The sequence below is a fragment of the Hemiscyllium ocellatum genome, chromosome 21, assembly GCF_020745735.1.
Source record: "Hemiscyllium ocellatum isolate sHemOce1 chromosome 21, sHemOce1.pat.X.cur, whole genome shotgun sequence".
Taxonomy (NCBI): Eukaryota; Metazoa; Chordata; class Chondrichthyes; order Orectolobiformes; family Hemiscylliidae; genus Hemiscyllium; species Hemiscyllium ocellatum.
This window is the reverse complement of record NC_083421.1, coordinates 51,378,771-51,401,640: the sequence shown is the minus strand read 5'-3', so window position 1 is coordinate 51,401,640 and position 22,870 is coordinate 51,378,771. Positions and strand designations below refer to the sequence as shown.

The 22,870-nt window shown below is 41.0% G+C and overlaps 1 protein-coding gene across 1 annotated transcript in view; it reads left to right on the top strand.

Moving 5' to 3' along the window:
* c5 (complement component 5) overlaps positions 1 to 22,870 on the top strand; it is a 126,793-nt gene that overhangs the window by 98,545 nt on the left and 5,378 nt on the right. Inside the window, exons 30-38 of the mRNA XM_060841096.1 lie at positions 2,320 to 2,472; positions 2,618 to 2,680; positions 14,070 to 14,154; positions 15,374 to 15,425; positions 17,026 to 17,128; positions 17,575 to 17,649; positions 19,209 to 19,314; positions 21,447 to 21,533; positions 22,447 to 22,536. Coding sequence (XP_060697079.1) covers positions 2,320 to 2,472; positions 2,618 to 2,680; positions 14,070 to 14,154; positions 15,374 to 15,425; positions 17,026 to 17,128; positions 17,575 to 17,649; positions 19,209 to 19,314; positions 21,447 to 21,533; positions 22,447 to 22,536 — 814 coding nt within the window. The remainder of the gene's footprint in view (positions 1 to 2,319; positions 2,473 to 2,617; positions 2,681 to 14,069; positions 14,155 to 15,373; positions 15,426 to 17,025; positions 17,129 to 17,574; positions 17,650 to 19,208; positions 19,315 to 21,446; positions 21,534 to 22,446; positions 22,537 to 22,870) is intronic.

Genomic DNA, 22,870 nt, shown 5'->3' with positions numbered 1-22,870 from the left:
GTTGGTCGACTTCTTCTGGGACAAAAAGATGCACTGGGTAGCTGCGCAGGTTCTGAGTCTCCCTATTGAGGAGGGCGGTGAGTCACTGGTGTGTGTCCGCACCCAGGTTGCGACGTTCCACCTTATGACCTTGCAGCGGTACCTTTTATGTCGAGCAACCTCCTAGGTGGTGCGCCCTCATGACGTACTTTTTCCGTCAGGTGCGTAACCTCAACTACGACACACAGCTCCTGTTCGTCGACCGGGACGGTTTGGAGGTCACCCTCAAGACACTGCCTGTCTTTTACCAGGACCTGAATACTGTCTGGAACACGGTCGAATCACGTCATGCCTACCCTACGGCAGGAGTAGCGCATGTCGTCAGGGTGCAGTTGCTCAGGAATCAGCACTTCCATACTCACAGGTTAGAGTGGCTGTCGGAGGGGAGGGCCGTAGCAGCAAGGGTGACCAGGGTCGGGGATGTGCTGGGTGCCGGGGGCCTGGGCTGGACGCTTCCGCAGGGCAGCAGTAGACGTCCGGTATGTGGCTACTGCCATCCCACTCCTTATAACGGCAGTGTTCGGACCCGACGTAGTGTACCAGTTGGAGGATGCTCAGGTGTGCGGTGGGATCCTGTCCGCACTCACTCCAGCCCAGTCGGAATTTCACATTGCCCCCAGGGTCCCGTATTTCCGCAGGAGCTTGTGCCCCACAACCTGAGCTGCCTCCGGAATGTTAATTTTGTTCCTTTTTTTAAGGACATTTAAAAAAGTGGGCCCTGTATCGACTGCTGCTGCACACCGTCCACCTCTTCTCCCTCATCCACCATCTGGACATGCCTTGGCATGCCCATTTGCCACCAGGCGGTGGAGATCCCCAGAGGAGGGCTCTCTACGTGGGGATCCTTCCCCCTCTCTCTCAGGGATCTGGTGTGGAGGGCGCTGCACACAGTGGTCCCCTGCAACTGCAGATTGCGGTGGTTCATGGACTCCCAGCCCAACTGTTTTTTCTGTGGCGCTGTGGAGTCTATGGACCATGTGTATGTTGGGTGTGGGAGTTGGCACTCCCTTTTTGATTTTCTTAAAAACCTCCTCCTCTGCTTTTGATTGCACTTCGGTCCCACGCTCTTGATCTTCGGGCACCCGGTGCGGAGGAGGGAGGGCAGCTCTGAAGACCTCCTCGTGGGTCTGCTCCTGGGCCTGGCCAAACTGGCCATAAACAGGAGCAGGCAGCGGGCCATGGAGGGGTCGTTAGGGCCGACTGCCTGCCCCTCTTCCGCGGTTACGTTAGGGCCTGGGTGTCTCTGGAGCAGGAGCACGCGGTGTCCACCAACACCCTGGAGTTGTTCAGGGAGAGGTGGGTGCCCCAGGGAGTGGAGTGTGTTATTTCCCCCTCCAACTCTATATTTTGATTTAATCCCTGCCCTTCTCTTCACTGTTTGATCACACAGCATTACCCTTTGATGCGAAGGAAGCTGCTTGTCACTGGTCACTCAGGTGTTTTCCTATCTTCCTGGTGGTGGGAATTCGAATAAAGATTCGTGCACCTTGTGTCGCTCACTGTCTCACACATACAACATGGGTGCTGGGGAAAAAATAAGCACTACCGCAGTTAGGCGGTAGTGGGGGGGTAGCTTAAAAAAAAGAGGAAAAATATATATAATCAGGAGTGATGGTGGTTCTGTTCAGTCTGAGAGCTACCTCAGTGTCGAGGACTCTCCCTGTGTGAATAAAGGGGGACTCGGTGACAGGATACCAGCCTCTGGTGAGTTATTTCAGTGACAATGAGAAAAAAAGGACGCTCCTGAAAAAACAACTGTTGTCTTTGAGTCAGAATAAGAAAAAAAACAAGAGGCTCTGTTCACTCTGAAAAGTGGTTCTGATATGATTTGATCTGATTTATTATTATCACATGTACCGAAGTACAATGAAAAGTTTTTGTCTTGCTTGCAATACAGGCAGATCATAGCATACAAATATTATAGGGTGATTTGAATGGAGTGAGGAATACAAAGTTACAGCTACAAAGAAGGTGCACAGAAAGCAAGATCACCTTTAGATTAGAGGGAGCTGGATCAGTGTAAAGGACTTTCAATGTGTAAGAAAAAGTGACTTGGTGATGGGATACCAACTTCTGTGGAGTTATTTTAGTTCAGTACATTGAACAGCCTCCTTCTGTGTTGCAAATTACACCATGACTTTATAATGCATAGTTTTTAAATTTTTTTTATGCCTTATCACTTTTTTGTCTTCTTTTCAGCTTTGAGAATTCAGAGTTGTTTTAGTTTTTGTGGTGTATCTACACTAAATTCTAAATGTCAAGTTATTTTTTTAATGGCAGGACACTGTAACAGCCCTTGAGAGTTTGACAGAGTATGTTATTAATATGAAGCGAACTAAGCTTCAGATGTCCATAACTGTGGACTACAGAAGACTTGGCCACATTCAGCAGTTTGAACTAAATGAACAAAAAGCATTCACAAGACCACAGGAAGTAAGTTACTATTGAAGTGTTTTGGTTTGCATTCATTGAATTTATAGTTTTGGAATATGGGTTGCAGGATGCCTCATTATTTTGTCCTTTTTCATTGTAAGGATTGTGATAGTATTTTACTCATTTTTATTCTACTTTTTGGCAGATTGAGAAAAATGATAATGTAATAATAAAAACCACTGGTGGAACTGGGACAGCCATTGTTAATGTAAGTAACAAATTCTCATTACATTCTGCCATGATCAAAAAAAATTGTGTCAAGTGGTAAGGAATAAAAATGCAAATAATTAAAAGTAGCCATTATACATTATTCACCCTACTCATAATGTCATGCAGTAGTCAGTTACACAAGGGATGACTGAAATCTTTCATCAAATTTAGTCTGCAATAGTGAAATCCCATATTTGGAGTTCTAATATGATTGATATTTGCTGGAGAGATTGGTGATCACTAGATGTCTCTGATAATCCGCTCGACTGGAGACATCTATCAATAAAGGAATCAAGATCATAACCTTGTTTATAACTGATCCCAATCTATTATAATCCAAAATTCTCAGAAAGCTCCTTCTGACCTTTGTGCATGTATGTTAATTAATGGATTTTCTCTACGTTGCTGTTTGTTCGTATATCATAGCCACCTGCATCCATGGTGGTGGGGCTTCAGCCATCAAGTGATATTTGTTCATTTATTACAAAATAATTGAAAATGATAAAACAATGCTTTTTAGTGGAAAAGTACAACATAATCAACAAGGATTGATGTACAGCGAAATTGTTCACTTACCTTAACCTTAAGCCAAATGACCAGTGAGCCTGGAGCCTATCGTCCAATATGAACTCATGATTATGATCTCCACAAATGAAGATGGGCAGAGGTAATACTTTTGCCCCAGTTTGGTAGTCTGTTTTTCTGTAAACAAGACAGCTGTGTGAGTCTTCAGAAATAGTGGACAAATTCCAAATTTGGGAAACTCCACCCCTATTTCCAACACTTCCCATTTCCACCAGTAGGGGAAACGAAGGCAAGGGTATGGCACCCACATCAGGGAAATCTGAACTCAACAGGGCATTTTGTACTCACTGCTGAGATCAAACAAACCCATTTTTTGCTGTAGCAAAGGTGTTAACCTATAGTCTGGGAGTCACAAATAAATGGAGTTAAATGTAAGGCTTGCAGGAGTCAAAACTATTTTTCTTTCTCAAGGCTCTTCTTGAGATTTTCAAGGTCTACTTTTTGATTTTTGAGGGATATATTTTTGGTTTCAAAGGTTACATTTACTCAACTATTGGGTTATGATTAATGACAATACCCTCTGTATTTGTGACATATAAGCTCAAGCAAAACAGAATTAGAATAATTCATCAGTATTCTTAATAACTGTTAAGTTTCCATTAAACATATAACACAACATACAAGGAAATGCACCATAGTATTTGACTTGGTGTAAGAATACAGACATAAGTTAACCAATGTTTTCTTTTCCCCATGGTCAGGTGAATTGGCCATGCTAAATTGCCCATAGTGTTAGGCAAGGGGTAATGTAGGGGTATGGGTGGGTTTCGCTTCGGCGGGTCGGTGTGGACTTGTTGGGCCGAAGGGCCTGTTTCCACACTGTAAGTCTAATCTAATCTAATCTAATAACTGATGCACACTTAAAGTCATAGAGTTATACAGCCCGGGAACACATCTTTCAGTCCAACCAGATATCCGAACATGTCTTGTCCCATTTGCCAGCAATTGGCCCATATTTCTCTAAACCCTTCTGATGAGTATACCCATCCAAATATCTGTTAAATGTTGTAATTGCATGTGCCCACACTGCCTCCTCCAATAACTCATTCCATACATGCACCACTTTGTGTGAAAAAGTTGCCCCTCAGATCCCTTTTAAATCTTTCCCTATCATCTTAAACCCATGCCATCTAATTTTGGCTTACCCTACCCTAGGGAAAAAGACCCTAGCTATTCACCTTTATCCATACCCTTCATGATTTTATAAGCTTCTGTAAGGTCACCCCTTAGCCTCTGATTTACCAGGGAAAGAAGCTCCAGCCTATTAAACCTGTAGCTTAGACCCTCCAATCCCAGTAACATCCTTGTAAACCTTTTCTGAACCCTTTCAATTTTAACATAATCTTTTATACACAAATAGCCATCACTCTAAACTCACCTCGCTCAGATTGGCAAGATCACAGCTTACATGTTTCCATAACACAATCATAAAGCTGGAACATTTTAACCAGGTATTAACATATTACTTCCATCACCCTAATCTCGACATTACACATTTCTTTGCAAAGATTTCATTACCACAGTTACTTGAACTTTTCTTGTATTCCTCTGTTGACAAGTTTACATGTTTTTCTCTCTCCCGTTCACCACGTGCCCTGCTGCAGCCTCCCCCACCCCCCCCCCCCCAACACCCACTGCAGCATTCTTCATGCACCCCACACCTTGCTTACAGCCTTCTTTTGGTTTTCACACCTTTTACAGTTTTCTTTTCGGCACGGTGGCACAGTGGTTAGCACTGCTGTCTCACAGCGCCTGAGACCCGGGTTCAATTCCCGACTCAGGCGACTGACTGTGTGGAGTTTGCACGTTCTCCCCGTGTCTGCGTGGGTTTCCTCCGGGTGCTCCGGTTTCCTCCCACAGTCCAAAGATGTGCGGGTCAGGTGAATTGGCCATGCTAAATTGCCCGTAGTGTTAGGTAAGGGGTAAATGTAGGGGTATGGGTGGGTTGCGCTTCGGCGGGTCGGTGTGGACTTGTTGGGCCGAAGGGCCTGTTTCCACACTGTAAGTAATCTAATCTAATCTAATCTTATATCTCTTGTAACCACCTTCTCCTCACCCATACTTCTTGCAGCCTTCCCCTCCAGTTTTATACCTCTTGCGGCTTCCTCCTCCCTCTTCACACCTCTTTCACTTCCTTCATCCACCCTCGCACCTCTTGCAGTCTCCCTTTTCATTCCCATATCTCTTGCAACCTCTTTTATACACATTATCCCTACAGTCTCCTTCTCCCCTACCCTTACACCCCCTTATTGCCCCCTTTCCCTCATTTCATTGAAACTTCCTTCTTCCTCCTCACATCGTCCTTGAAACACCCCCTCCATCTAACCATGCCTTCTCCTTGCTGACGCTCCACACAAGACCCTGCAGATGATATTGCCAGATCTTGCAGATTCAGCAAAAGGCAGTCCCAATAATAGTTCCTGCATCCTGACCAGTGGCAGCTGTTAGTGTTGCTTTAGCAGGGATTTCACCCAATGCTTCCATATCCTTTGAGCATTATCTTTGAGAATAGACAAAGTATGTGTGACTGTCATGATGTGAAATGATTTAAATACCAACGAGTAATAAAAATTAAAAGCATGTGGCCCATGTCAGTGACAGTTAAAGTAATTTGTTCTAGCAGTCATAATAGTCATTTGCCTAAGTGTTCTTTACCAATGCTTGGGCACATGCCTTATGCTAGAAATAACTCAGTTGGTTGCAAGGGGACTTTGAGCTGTCAATCAAATTGTGAAATTAAAGAGGTTATGAGAAGATAAACTGTCTTTATTGTTGGTTGGCAAATAGGATTCTATAACGGGTAAGCACTTGACAAGATTTAAATGCTTTGGATGGGCTTTAAGAAAAGTGAGTGCTCTTCAATGTACTTAAGGCTGTAATAACTATTTATATCCTTTATTATTCAAGCTGAATGGGCTGTTCCTGTGCTTCATCATTCTATAGTTTGATTAATCCTAGTTGAGAGCAGAGAGATTGGACATTTTCTGACTCTGCAAACCTGACATAGAAGTACCCTAGAATATTTGATTTTTATTCCATGTAGTTCCTTTGCAGTTCCTATGCTGACTTCGGTCCTATATGCATCACACTTGACTTATATATGCCAAGATAGTGCCACATTATTTCTGATTCTTCTCCCTACCTACCAGTCTTGTCATCTGTGCAATAAGGATAGAACTCCCTGGTCCTCCCCTTCCACCACACTAATCTCCAAATACAGGGGATCATCCTCTGTTATTTCCACCACCTGCAATCAAACCCCACCACCAGAGATATATTTCCCTTCCCACCCCTCCGAGACTATTCCCTCAGTGATTGCCTCATCAGGTCCACGTCCTCCACCAACCCACCCTCGACACCCGGAACATTCCCTTGCCGTCACAAGAGGTGTAAAATGTGTGGCAAGTGTCCACTCTTCCCACCTCAACTCCTGTCCAAGGCCCCAAAGGATCGTTTCACATCCAGCAGAGAATTTTCCCTCACATCCACTCATTGCATCTACTGTGTCCTTTGCTCCTGATGTGGTCTCCTCTACATTGGGGAGACAGGATGCCAACTTATGGACCATTTCGGGGAATACCTTTGGGACACACACACACACACACACACCCCAACCCCAATGCCCTGTGGATGACCATTTTAACTTCCCCTTACACTCCCCCAAAGACATACAAGCCCAGGGTTGCCTCCAATGCCAAATCTAAGCCACCTGACAACTAGAGGAAGAATCTTCCGCCCTGGAATCCTTCAACCACACAGCATCAACATCGACTTCACTAGTTTCCAAATTTCACCCCCCCCCCCCCCCCACACCTCCTCCCAGATCCAACGCTCCAACTCGGCATCACCCTCTTTACCTGTCCCACCTGTCAATCTTCCTTCCCACCTACCTTCACACCCTCCCCACCTACCTATCACAACTACCCCCCATCTGCATCCACCTATCGCCTTCCCAGCTCCCTTCCCCCTTCACATTCATGATGAAGGGTTTATGCCCAAAACATCAACTCGCCTGCTCCTCGGATGCTGTCTGACCTGCTATGTTTTTCCAGCCCCACACTTTTCGACTCACTTCCCCCAGTGCCAACTCACCTAGTATCTGGCATGGATAGACCTCAGAAGTTGCACTGACAAAAATTAAAGTTATGTGTCTACAGATGACATCACTAATTTAAAAAGCAATCTCATTGGTTAAGAAAACAAGTGAAATATATTGAAACTCTTCAACTGATCTCTTATGGAAACAAACATTTGTATTCTGGGTTTTTATAGCTTTGACAGTTTGAGAGTTGGACAATACCAATGAGTTTATGCACTTCTGGCACATTCTTCTTGATATTTTGCAATTCTAAAGAGTACTTGATTACCCCTTCCTCTGAATGGCACCTGGTATCCTTAAGGGCACTGGCTCTCCCCCACTCCCTAAGATATCTTGGGACCATATCCACAGGGTACTTCAGCTCTCCAAAGAGGTACCCTGAGTATCTTAAAATAAATTCACTGAAACGGACCTGCTTTGAGATCGTCTGCCCTGCGCACACCAGGTTCCAGACAACGAGGGTGCAAAATGAGATTTCAATATAGGCAGGTGACTGTTTAAATGGCCAGCCATTTCTCAAACCACATACACATTATCTAGACTGTCACTACACTGTTCCCATGCAACATTAGGAAGTGGCACGTTTGAGGCTGGAACTTGTATTTTGTGATATTTCTGCCAATTCATTGCCATTATGGAGAAATTCTCTAGGCCATGTTGTTGGACTAAATTAAATTAGCCAGTTGATTTCTGATTGTCTTTCTTTGCAATGTAAAAATAAAACACCAACCTCTCCATATTTACTCTTTAATAATTTTCATTAAAAAAAGTTTGTCTACTCATGCTACCCTTGAAAGGTTTTTTTTCCCCACCCACCTATCTTAGCTTCTGTTTCATCTCCTTTAAAGTCTCTTGGTACTCATGTTCCCTCACATGTTTTTATTTTACCAGCTTATTTCTTCTTCCACATTTCCTAACTAGCATTTCTAATTTTTTTCTACTCTTGGCCACACTAGAGTTGAAGGAGTTCCGAAAATAGTTGGGGAAAAACATGACATTTCATTCCTGTCTCACTCCATCCCAGCCTTATGACCGCTTATTTCTGGTCTGAATCGGACCTCACTTACCAGCCCCTCCAATATCGCAAAGAAAAAGCAACATATCCGATATGATCTAGATTTTCAGATGCATGGTCCACATATCTATTTTATAGTTGATTTAATCTTTTTGCAACTTTTGTCCTTTTAAATGTTTCTCTTGGATATCGTGAGGGTAAACCAGTATTTATACTACTGTGGGAACATTAGACTGAATCTTATATTCTTTTGACTAAATTCAAATTGCTTTGAATTTATGGAGAGATTCTCACCATGAGACTAAACACAATGTATTGTATCAAACATGGCTCATTAGCTATCTAGCTGCCACTGTAATCCCTCATGTCTAATGCTATTGGAATAATACCAAGTGGCATTCCTTGAACAACACACAACTTACGTGATATCTTCGAAGAGTCTACCATCCTGGTGCCCATAACATCTTTAAAAGGCTGGTATGCAGCCGAACAAGCACTGGCATTCTGAAATAGCTCAGTCAAGGATGGAATCCGAACATTTCAGAGAAGGGAAATGATGAAGCAGCAATGGCAGGAGTTTCTGCGGATAATTTGGGAAGCACAGCAGAAACTTATCCCAAGGAAGAATAAATCTGCTCAGGGGAAGATGAGCAACCATCGTTGGTGAGAGAAGTCAGGGACAGCATAAAAGAAAAAGCAGACAATCTGGTGAGGGTTTGTGGGAAGCCAGAAGATTGGGAAGCCTTTAAAAACCACTGGAGAATAACTATAGAAACAATAAGGGAGGAGAGAAATGAAATATGAGAATAAGCTAGCTAGGAGTATAAAATAAGATTGTAAATGTTTTTAAAGGTATCTAAATGGTAAGAGAGAGGCAAGAGTGACATCGAAACACTGAAAAATGAGGCTGGAGAAGTAGTTATGGGGAGCAAAGAAATGGCAGAGGAATTGACTAGGTACTTTACATCAGTTTTCACAGTGGAAGACACCAGTGACATACTAAAACTTCGAGAGCGTCATGGGGAAGAGGTGAGTGTAGTAGCCATCACTAAGGAGGTCTGGGGAAGTTAAATGGTCTGAAGGCGGATAAATCATCTGGACCAGATGGGCTACATCCCAGAGTTTTCAAGGAGATAGCTGTGGAGATTGTAGAGGCATTGGTGGTGACCCCTTTGTGAAAAGTGGGAGTCAGGCAGGGTCCTAGATGACTGGAAATGTATCACCCTTCTTAAGAAGGGTTGGAGGCTCCAATATGTTATGGTCTCCATGATGTGGAAGAATGGCTAGCAGTGTCATAGAAGTTCAACGGCCTTCTCTGCTTCAGCATAGGTGACAATGCAGCATGTGGAAGCAAGATGAACAATGGGTATACAGGACAATAGGTCCTGCCAATACCATTTCCCCTGTCCTAAAAGAGCCCAATTATTTCCCTGCCCTGTGTTCAGAGGTATGGCTGTGAATGAGATCGTCAGTGATGTCTGGAGCGGAAGATGTGCAGCAAATAGGGAGCCATTGCATTAGGACAACCAAGGATTAGGAACTCCACAGGTCTGTGTCCTATAAAGTGCATGGGTCTGTATGTAATATCGTTTCACTTCAAAGATCCTTAAGTCATTAGATCCTGCAGCCCACGACCACACAATTCATAGAGTTATAGAGATGTCCAGCATGGAAATAGACCCTTTGGTCTAACCCGTCCATGCCGATCAGATATCCCAACCCAAACTAGTCCCACCTGCCAGCACCCGGCCCATATCCCTCCAAACCCTTCCTATTCATATACCAAATGCCTCTTAAATGTTGCAATTGTACCAGCGTCCACCACTTCCTTTGGCAGCTCATTCCACACATACACCACCCTCTGTGTGAAAAAGTTGCTTCTTAGGTCTCTTTTATATCCTTCCCCTCTTGCCCTAAACCTAAGCCCTCTAGTTCTGGACTCTCCGACCCCAGGAAAAGACTTTATCTATTTATCCTATCCATGCCCCTCATAATTTTGTACACTCACCCCTCAGCCTCCGACACTGCAAGAAAAACAGCCCCAGCTTGTTCAGCCTCTCCCTGTAGCTCAGATCCTCCAACCCTGGCAACATCCTTGTAAATCTTTTCTGAACCCTTTCAAGTTTCACAACATCTTTCCAATAGGAAGGAGACCAGAATTGCACGCAATATTCCAACAATGGCCTGACCAATGTCCTGTACAGTTGCAACATGACCTCCTATCTCCTGTACTCAATACTCTGACCAATAAAAGAAAGCATACCAAACGCCTTCTTTACTATCCTATCTACCTGCAAGTTCACTTTCAAGGAGCTATGAACCTGCACTCCAAGGTCTCTTTGTTAAGCAACACTCCCTAGGACCTTACCATTAAGTGTATAAGTCCTGCTAAGACTTGCTTTCCCAAAATGCAGCACCTCGCATTTAACTGAATTAAACTCCATCTGCCACTTCTCAGCCCATTGGCCCATCTGGTCAAGATCCTGTTGTAATCTGAGGTAACCCTTTTCGCTGTCCACTACACCTCCAATTTTGGTGTCATCTGCAAACTTCCTAACTGTACCCCTTATGTTCGCATCCAAATCATTTATGTAAATGACAAAAAGTAGCGGGCCCAGCACCAATCCTTGTGACACTCCACTGGTCACAGGCCTCCAGTCTGAAAAATAACCCTCCACCACCACCCTCTGTCTTCTACCTTTGAGCCAGCTCTGTATCCAAATGGCTAGTTCTCCCTGTATTCCATAAAATCTAACCTTGCTAATCAGTTTCCCATGGGGAACCTTGTCGAACGTCTTACTGAAGTCCATATACATTTACTACTTTGCCCTCATCAATCTTCTTTGTTACTTCTTTAAAAATCTCAATCAAGTTTGTGAGACATGCTTTCCCATGCTCAAAGCCATGTTGACTATCCCTAATCAGTCCTTGCCTTTCCAAATACCTGTACATCCTGTCCCTCAGGATTCCCTCCAACAACTTGCCCACCACTGAGGTCAGGCTCACCGGTCTATAGTTCCCTGGCTTGTCTTTACCGCCCTTCTTAAACCGTGGCACCACGTTTGCCAACCACCCGTCTTCCGACACCTAACCTGCGACTATCAATGATACAAATATCTCAGCAAGAGGCCCAGCAATCACTTCTCTAGCTTCCCACAGAGTTCTAGGGTACACCTGATCAGCAGTAAATACTGATGCAAAATATTCATTTTGTATCTCCCCCATTTTCTGTAGCTCCACACAAAGGCCACCTTGCTGTTCTTTGAGGGGCTCTACTCTCTCCCTAGTTACCCTTTTGTCCTTAATATATTTATTAAAAACACTTTGGATTCTCCTTAATTCTATTTGCCAAAGATATCTCATGTCTGCATTTTGCCCTCCTGATTTCCCTCTTAAGTATACTCCTACTTTCCTTATACTCTTCTAAGGATTCACTCGATCTATCCTGTCTATACCTGACATATGCTTCCTTCTTTTTCTTAATGAAACCCTGAATTTCGAGTCGCTTGTCCCACCCACACCAAAGGTAGTCAACCATTTTCTTTCTCATTGCACACTTGCAATTTCTAGCCTACTGGAAGGTGACATTGTACCGTCTTTAGCCAGTAGCTTCCAACCTCTGCTTCTTCATGTCGCAAAGGTCCTGTACATCCAGATGCTATGTTAGGATCCCTCCCTGTAGACCCCGTGGGTTTCGCACTTCCCTAGGTTCCCATCTACAAGATCTTGGACCCCCCGCCCCCTCATCTTTCCCCAGTCTGGCATATGAGGTGTCCCTGCCAGGTGTGTCATTCTTTAAGCCAGCATGTTCCTTCCTGTGCACAAACTGCCCTTACTGCATGACTTCTTTTCCATTCACATTTTTCTGTATCCCCACTTTACAATTCTCATTGTCCTTCCCCAGCCTGCAAATTCCAGTCCTGAAGTGTGGATTCTCAACTCTTCCTCACATGGCAACAGTCCCCATTGTTGCCTCTTTCCCCTTATGGACCCAAAGAACTGACTGTGGTTCATCCACCTGAGTGACTTAATTGGGTAGCCCTGGATGAGAAGTGCCCAGACTCAATCTCCCAGCCCTAAGCCCCCAGACTATCCTCCGTGGTGCCACAGGGCTACCTACCAGCATGCAGAGTCAAGGACCCATGCCAAGCTCACTTCAAACAATGCCTAACCTTGGCCAATTCCCTGGACTGATTTGAAGGCTGCCCTCGACTTACTGTGCTGGGACCACATAAATGAAGGATGCCTTTGTAAACTTCAATGAGGTATTGCTGCAGGCTGACTGCATACAGTGTGTTTGCCATGTACGCTTCTGGCACATGGTACAGGTGTGAGATTGACCTGGTACACTAGGTCGACTCCCTTGACCGAGGACTGGTGCTCAGTAAGGCACACTAGCAGGTATGGACGATGGGAGCATGCAAGTAGGTGTTATGTGAACAAGTACAAAGAAAGCAGGCAACTCTACGGTGTAGCCTGGTCCAATCCATGACCTAGCAGTGACCTTGCTAGAGCTTTTCCATATTAGTTGCAGTTGCACTTTAAAATGCAGGCCTGTTATAGAGTCATAGTCATAGAGAAGTACAGCACAGAAACAGACCCTTCGGTCCAACTCCATGCCGACCAGATATCCCAACTCAATCTAGTCCCACCTGCCAGCACCTCTTCCTGAGCATCCTGCAAATGGATCAGAGAGATACCTTGATGGTTATGAGAAGTTGGCAATTGTTGGATGCCAATGTATGAGGGGTGCATGCTGCTGGTGCCCATGCATTCTGCTCAGTTATGCTGTTTAATGCTGAGTAACTCAAGGCTGGTTGCAGCCAGCAGTGAGCCGAAAGTGCCGGGTACCCACTCTGATTTCCATGTCAAGAATTCTCAATGTCCAGCTTGTTTGACACATTTGGTAGGAGAGGAAGCTGAATATTAACACTGTGACTTGTCACGTTAGTAAGACATTTAACAATCCCACTCAGTTGACAACTCCCCACTGCCTAGCAAGTACCTCACCTCATCACTTGCAAAAGCATAAAATACGTAGTGAGATGCTTCCAATATTGAGATAGGTCTCCTCAACTCATTTAGCCACAGATCTCACCATAGCCAAACATCACTTGACCCCTATAAGATTCTGTACATTATTTTCATGGCCATTCATCAGTCAACACATTAAACAATGAACAATGACTTGATATGTGAACTGTCAGACAAAGATTGGCAATAATTCAGCAATGATTGGAATTGCAGTTAAGGCTGCCCTTGTCCTCGTCCTAAGTACCAATATGCATAATTCCCAGACATGGCTTCTTGATGATTTTGAACTGACCAGTTGTTTGTGAGTCTTGGACACAAAGTGTAACACTTGTGCCACTGTTCAGGTTGATTTTAATGAGTGCAAACAGAAATTGAAACAGTCACTTTCTTGTTATCTATTTGATTACAAAACTGATACATACCTAATATCTTATCTCTGCCATGAATAATCAGATTAATGGAATAAAATTGCGAATGGGGGGAATATAAGAAAAACTGTTCTATGAGCAATTTTCAACCAAATTTTGGTAATTATCTTTCAACATTGCAGGATTCTTCAACTAAAGTAAATAGTTTAAATTTATTCAAAACAATATTTATAAGGCTACATATTTTAAAAATGCATTGTTTGATTGTATCCTGTCTTACATGTAGATGAGGACTGTGTATTATGTCATTGGCACACCCAGTGAAACCTGTGATTTCTCTCTAAAGATAGAAGCCACAGAAATTATTTCAGGTCAGTAGTTATATTAGGTCATACAGACTTCAGTGAATTTTAAAACATTTGTAAGTATTCATCTTGTTTTGTTTAAAGTTCTTTTAATATATATTCCCATCTATCCCAATAACCTTTGATTCCCTTGCCTAACAGGAATCTATCTATCTTTGTCTTTAAAAATATCCAATGATTCTGTCTCCAAATTTTCTGAGGCAGAAAGTTCCAAAGTCACAACCTTCTGAGAGAAAAAAAAATTCTCTCCTCATTGCTGTCCTAAACGGAAAACTCCTAATTTTAAATCAGCATTCCTTTGTCCTTTCACCCACCAGAGTACACATCCTTTCTGTTACAGCTTGGAAACCAGCTCAACCTATTGAAAACAAAAACAGAATTTGCTGGCAAAATTCAGCAGGTCTTAAAGCATCTGTGGGGAAAAAGCAGATGCAATGTTTTGAGTCCTGTGAGTATTCATCAGAACTGGATTTGAAATGTTAACTCTGCCTTCTCCCCACAAATGCTACCAGACCTGCTGATTTTCATTGGCAATTTCTGTTTTTGTTTCAGATCTCCAGCATCTGCAGTTCTTTGTTTTATTTTAGTGCCCAACCTTTCTAACCTATCCTCACAAGATGATCCACTCATTCCAGGTGTCATTCTTGTAATTGTCCACCAACACATTTACACCCTTTGCATCAAAACTGCACACTGTGTTTGAGATGTGGGCCCAACAATGCCAGGTATAACTGAAACATATGATCCTTACTTTAATGTTTAATTCCTCTCACAATAATGGCTAGCATACCATTTGCTTTCCCTATTAAGTGCTGTAACTGCATACCAATCTTTTGTGATTTGTGCACTTGAACACATAGATTTTTCTGCACATTGAAATTTTACACTGAGTTGTGTCTTGAACAACAGCACAAGGGATCAAGAGGGAAAGTGTGAGTGGGAGGAGATATAAGCAATTAAGAGAGTGAGGAATGAAACGAGAGGCTTCACCTTTTCTTGAAGACCAAACAGGGTTTTATTAAATGCTTGCTTGTATTGTCACTTCAAGTATACAGATTCCACTGTAACTATTCAATGCTAAGTTTTATTGACCTCCAAAAATGTGTTTTCTTCTATTACTATTTTGTCAATACTTGTGTTAAAAAATATGTTTTATTTATAAAAAGTGTTATTTGATTCACTCAGCTTTTACTTCTGATTTAATAATGATGCTCCTTAAATGCAGATACACGTCCTGCAGGAGTTGAGGTAGTTTATCGTTTGGAAGCTTGTGCACAGTAAGTTTTATAGTGGGCTGGTCACAGTAACAGAAGTCTGAATACGATATGTTAACATCCAAACAATTGTAATCTTACATTTTAAGCAGAAAATGCTGGGAAGACACAATAGGTCAGTCAGTGTTTGTGGTGAGAGCAGAATTACTACTGTTTTAATGAAAGAAGCACTTGAAATGTTTAACTGTCTGTTATCTCCAGAGTGATAAGTGTTGTTTTCAATAGTTTCTTATTAAATTTCAGGTTTTTCAGCATTTGCATCATTTTGTATTTTTAGATGCAAACTAGTATATTTGCAGTATAAATGCTTGTAGTATATTTCAAAACCTCCAGAGTCTATGTTGCCTGTTTTAGATGATTTCATCCTAATAATGTTCGACAAAAAGTTTACAGTCCAACTTGAGCAGTTGAGACATTGTCTCAGCAACTCTTGGAACTTTTCAAATCGAGAGTGGCCACAACTACCACAAACTTACCATTGTCAAGGAGAAAACCCTCCAAAGGGATATCTAAAGCTGTGGCTGGAGACAAGGTAGATAGCGAGGACCTCAAAGTCTACCTGAAGAATAGGACCTCCTGGACTGTTGCTGAATGCTATATCTAAGCAACTGGTCTTCCAACACCATGGGTAAAATTTCAGTCACCCTCTAATCATTGGCCTTAATTACCCTTTACCTTATCTTAGGTAGCTATGATAGATTGGGTTCTAATGAAAAATCATCAACCTGTAATGTTAACTTGATTTCTCGCCACAAATTCCACCACATCTGATGAGTATTTCCAGCAATTTTTGTTTTTATGCTAGATTTCTGGCTTTCATAGTATTTTGCTTTGTTAATTGGCCAACTGTTCTGTCACCAATCCTGAGAACGTCCATCAGAGGTAGATGGTGTAGCAAACAAGTCCATGCCCAATGATGAAAAATTACCTGCATGCACATTTTGGTTCCCAATCCTATATCGGATAAAAATTAGCCTTTTATCTGATCTGACACTGATGAATTTGAATTTGTAAACTTATACCAATTCCCATTCTTTCAGTGGGATAACAACATTGCAAAATTACATTCTTTAATGATCCCTGAAAGGAAAAGCCAGTTGTAGATTTGTATAGAAATCACTGGTCAGTTTAAGGGGAAGATGGTAATAACATTGGACTTATCTCAGAAACCAAAATTAATGCTATAGTAACTTACAGTCAGCTGGTGAAATTTTAACCCAATTAATGAATCTGAAGTTGAAAGCTAGTTTCAGTAATGGTAACCATGAAAAATCCATTTGGTTCACTCCTGTCCTTTTAAGGAACAAAATAATCTATCCTTATCTATCCTTATATGTGACTCCAGACCTCCCTGCAATGTGATTGATGCTTGACTGTTCTCTGAAGTATTCTAGTCAGCTGATCAATCAAGGGTGATTGCTGGCTTTGCTGGTGATGCCCACATTTCATGAAGAGGAAGAGAAAATGATGGACTTTCATTGTCTCTTATAACATACTTTGAAAATCTAGCACAATGTTATGAAAATACTGGAAATTACGCAAATAGACAGTAACAACTAATATTGGACTGGCTTCCTAAATTACTTTTAATTTTTGTTTTTAGATATATACCAAGGCCTGAAGAATATGTTTATGAATCGGATCATTCTGTCATGGAAATAACCTTGAACACTGGATTAATACCAGAAGAGAATGATTTAAAAATAGTTAAGCATTTGCAAATATGTTGTTTCATATTTAAAACCACAATTGCAATGATTCTAATTCCAAAAGGGTAGTACGGTGGCACAGTGATTAGCACTGCTGCCGCACAGCACCAAGAACCTGTGTTCAATTCCAGCCTCGGGCAACTGCCTGTGTGGCGTTTGTACATTCTCCCTGTGTCTGCGCGGGTTTCCTCTGGGTGCTCCGGTTTCCCCTCTCAATCCAAATTTGTGCGGGTAAGGCGAATTGGTCGTGCTAAATTGCCCTGTAGTATTCAGGGATGTGCAGGCTAGGTGGATGGCAGAATTATAGGGATAGGTTTGGGGTCTGGACTGAGATGGATGCTCTTCAGAAGATTGGTGCAGATTGGATGGGCTGAATTGTCTCTTTCTGCACTGTAGGAACTCTTTCATTCTAATAATAAATTTTGTTTCCAACTTCCTTTCAGCTATTATATGGAGTTGATGGTTTGATTTCTGACTACAGAATATCAGATAAAAGTGTAATTCTTCAAGTGGATTCAGTAAGAAATTTGAGAATTTCTTTCTTATTTTCTTTCTCTTTTGTTTGAAATTTATACTGAATTTGTTGTAAGGCGACTCCTCACCACAGCTCATCACACTGTATGAATGATCTGGGTACGTTAGCTGGCACCATTCTCTTTCTTGCTTGCTTCTACAAAGCCTGCTGAGTCTAATGTGGCAGAAAATAAAAATCCATTAATATGTTCTCCCAAAAAAGGCTCTTGTCTTAAACAATATTTATTTATTGCATGATAGCAATAATATACAAGTTGATACACTAATATAACAGTCACTAAAATGACGTCTGTGAGGAAAAGCTGGATGCTATGTCTTACTCCTTCAAGTTGTTCTGTATCAAGTCTGAAGATTCCAACATAATGGGTGGTCTTAAGGTACTCCCCAGTGCTAAAAGTCAAAGACCTTTACATCCTTAGACAATAGATTAGGTAAGGGACAATCATGGGGAGCAATAGAATGCCCTCTTTCCAATTATGTTAAGAAAGCAAAGTGTAAATGCTGCAACCTGACATTGCGAAAATGCAAATACAGAGAGGCCTGGATAGAGTGGGTGTGAGAAGACATTTCCATTAGTAGGTGAGACTAGGACCCGAACACACAGCCTCAGAGTGGAGGGACAACCCCTTAGATGAGGAGGAATTTCTTCAAACAGAGGGTAGTTAATCTCTGGAACTCATTGCCGTAGAGGGTTATGGAAGCCAAGTCACTGAGTGCATTTAAGACAGAGATAGATAGGTAGGGGGATCAAGGGTTGCAGGGAGAAGGTAGGAGAGTGGGGTTGAGAAACATATCAGCCATGATCGAATGGCAAATGGCTTAATTCTGCTCCTATGTCTTATGGTCTGTTGCAATTCTCTACCCTGACTGATTAGCTTTAATTCAGAAGTCATCAATTGAAAAATAACAATAGGTTTATTTTTCAAGATAAGAACAAAAGAATTAGAAGCATAAATAGGCAACTTAAGCCTATTCTAACACTCAATAAAATCATGGCTGAATTTCTACAGTAATTCTAGTTTTCCTTCTTACCACCATTTCCCTTTATTTTGTAAGTGACCAAATTCAACAATCTCAAGTTTTGAAGATACTCATTTATTGAGTTTTCAAAGGTTTTTAGAGTAAAGCACTCCAGAAATTTTCAATTTGCTAATTTTTTAAAATCACATTTCTAAATGATCAACCCATCAGATGTCATCCCAACTAAATGTTACTCCTTTCTAGTATTTGTTACCATGTCATGTGAAATTCAGATCCAATGTGATGGGAATTCTTTCTACCTTGTCTGGACAAAGTGTTAACTTTAAGCTCAGAAAGACAGAATATTTTACCTTAACTTATGTTTGGTTCAGCTTTGTCAAATAAGGATATAAGTGAAGATTTCTGTCCTTGACCCTCTTATATTCATTGATAGAAAATAGAAAGTAAGTCAAATTGAGTGTAAAGGAGGCACCTGATTCTCAATGCTATCATTCAAGATATAATTCATTCTAAATGACTTCTGAAACATGTGAAAGTTTGCATTGTTTGCTTTTTATTTCAGATTCCGTCAGACAATTTCTTCTGTGTTGGGTTCCGCGTTTATGAAATGATGAAAGTGGGAATGGTAACCTCAGTACCTTTCACAGTCTATGGCTACCATTCACCAGGTAAGCCTTGGCTATTCTGTTAACCCTAACAAATAACGATCTGAAAACCATTTTTAAATCAGTAATAACCATAAATGGGCATAAAGTGAGAAACTGTGAAGAAAGCATTGCAAAGATCTATATTCTTAGATAATTTTCCTATTACACATCATGTAAACGAATTGTGATTATTTAATGCACCCACTCATTTGCAAGTTCCTAATGTTATTGCTAATGTAGTTGTTTCAAATATCTACCCATGTTCATACGTAGAGGTATAAATAAATAAAAATATATTTTTTTATATTTGACCATAATATAGTGAGTGTATCCACAGTCTCCTGTACTTGAACTTATTGGAGAAAACTAAGAGTTAGCAAGGGCTGCCAGTCTGTATGTGTTTACATAGATGCACATTCCACAAAGCTTGTGATTTATGCCAGAAGCTGTACTGTTTGTTCCAAAGAAGCCAGCAGACATATTTTTTTCACAGTATGTTTAATCAACCTGTTCAGAGATGCTATTACACATGTTTGGAGCAAATGAAACTTGTACATGGGCCTCCTGGTTAAGGAGTAGGGACACTACCACGAACCACAAGAACCTTCAGATGTGATCTTTTGTAGGAATACTTCTATCAGTAGTTGTCAAGATGACAATTGTCAATGAACTTTTATCTTCTGGTTCATTTAAGGCACCTAATGGCATCATAACTTAAACCAATCAGCTGTCACTAGACAGTAGACAAATTACTGATATTTTAACCACTTGCTCAAGCAGTTTTACCACTACCTGACAAGGAATAGGAGGTTTTACATGATTTTACAGTGTGGCAGGGTTTGTGCAAGTCCATGCGATTATAGTCTGCAGCCATTTGGCCCTATATGCTTCCCATGTAAATTAGTTTGTTTGTGACAGCCAGCAGTGCATTCTGCAAGTCAGTGCTTACTTTCTATAAAGCTGTCACAGTGCTTTCATCTTCAGGCAATTCATCATACAATTAATATTTACTCTACAGCTAAAAGTGACACCCTGTTGTCACCCCGTTCGTGATATGAGTTGAAAACTGATATAATAAGTTTCATGCTGCCAAGACACTCATCACAAAATGCACCGCTGCAGTACTGAACCAGCTTATCAAGTATTTCGACAGATCTGGTAGCATCTTGAAAAAATTTGGTTGGGTTTCAAGGATCATAATATCTTCAGGAACGTTTCTGTTGAGACAGTTACACAATTAATTCAGAGGGATCAGTGAAAGCACATTAAGAGCCTAAAGCATAAACAGAAATTTTTGAAAAACTCAGCGGGTCTGACAGCATCTGCAGAGAGAAAACAGAATCAATATTTTGGGTCCTTTTTCAAAAGGGGCACTGGACGAGAAATGTTGACTATGCTTTCCCTCAACAGATGTTGCCAGATCTGCTGAGTTTCTCCAGCAGTTTCTATTTTTGTCAGATTTCCAGTATCTGCAATTCTTCAGTTTTTTTTGTGAAAAGCCTAAAGAATCTGCTGGCACGGTTATGACCATTTTGCATGATCACCTTCTCCAAATAAGAAAATCTATCCTCTGTATTAGCAGACTTTTTTTTGCCTATTCCTTAGAAGTATGCCATCATCTACAGTGACTGAACTTTACCTTTTGATGGGTAAATTTATTTTGGATAAAGTGCAAATGCACGTTTTAGACAAATGCCACAAGAATAGTTTTAGCATAGATCATTTTGATGCTTCTTCTATTTGGGGTGTTTCTTAATTGAATGTAAGCTAAACGGAGATTCATGATTAATCAATATTTGTGATGTATTTTTTGGACAATCGGAGATGCTTTAGCTTTTGGGTGACTTTTATAGCATCTTTTATAATGCCTTGATAAAAGTTTTGTAGCATAAAATGTTGCCATTCCGATTCATAATTTCAACAGGAATTTAAAACAAACTTAGCCATTACTCTGAACTTAATTGAGTTGTGAAAACCTCAATTGCATATTTCAATTACCTTTAACATCTCTAGCCCTACTACTGTGGCATAAAACTTCTCACTCATTAATCATAGCATAAATACATAGATTCCCATGTTTTGTACAGATAGGATTAATTTAAATAATGCTAAAACCTGTTAGATGTGAATTTCCATTTCTTTTATTTTGGTAGATAGAAGATGCACTATCTTTTACAATCCAACTGGAGAAAATAAGCTTTTAAAACTCTGCAGTGGAGATGAATGCAAATGTATGAATGGTAAGAAGGAAATCTTATTTGGTTGATGAATTATATGTACAAGTATCATCTAGGAAAATATATGTAAAAATAGAACACCATGGAACAAGTCATGGAACCTTAATATGAGAGACATTCAGTATGTATTCCAAATCCACTTCCAATTCACATAAATTACATTTCTGGCTATTTATTTTTCATCTTTTTCTGCAAACTAGTTATTGGTTACATATTTAACAATTATGTTTGTGACCTATGAAAAGACAACAGTGTAATCCCTGGAATGGTTGTTCTAACATATGAGGAACGGCTGAGGATCCTGGAATTGTATTCATTGGAGTTTAGAAGATTAAGGGGAGACTTAATAGAAACTTACAAGATAATACATGGCTTGGAAAGGGTGGAAGCTAGGAAATTTTTTCCGTTAGGCGAGGAGACTAGGACCCGTGGACACAGCCTTGCAATTAGAGGGGATCAATTCAGAACAGAAATGCAGAGACATTTCTTCAGCCAGCGAAAACTGGGCTTGTGGAATTCATTGCCGCAGAGTGCAGTGGAGGCCGGGACGCTAAATGTCTTCAAGGCAGAGATTGATAGATTCTTGATGTCTCGAGGAATTAAGGGCTACGGGGAGAATGCGGGTAAGTGGAGTTGAAATGCCCATCAGCCATGATTGAATGGCGGAGTGGACTCGATGGGCCAAATGGCCTTACTTCCATTCCTATGTCTTATGGTCTTATGTAAATTAAGATTTTAAATAATTACCATTTTCTATTTCAAATAAGACAATAGATATTTACTTAGAATTATTGATTGAAGGGTATTCTGGGTAAAAGCTAACTTGTTTAAACTAACTATTGTAAATAAAATGTCAAATCTTTTTGGATGTTTTCAAAGTGAAGTTTGTTTTTCCAATTCTTTATTTGTGACTCAGCTGAGTGCAGTGAAATACAGCCACCGTTAGACATAACTCCCGGTGGTCAGAGTAAACGTGAAGCTGCATGCAGTGGAAGGACAGTTTATGGTAAGCATTTTGAAACAAGGAATATCTATTCTTATAGATTTTTTAAAAAATCAATTATTTAAGTTTAAATGTTACAAAGCTACCATTCAGCAATCAGAATATTTTTAAATTCTCCAAATCATCTGTCATAAACATGAGTTATTAAGGTTTGCCTTATTTTTTTCTATTATACTTCATTGCCTACTCTATTCATCCTGTCAAGAATTTGTAGTTTCCGTTGTTTTGTATTGTGGTAGTCACAACTTTAAAAACTTTCAGGACATGGCAGTAACAAGATGCAATACATCACTCTCCCCATATTATTACTGCCCCCAAAATTGTTCTCTAACACAAA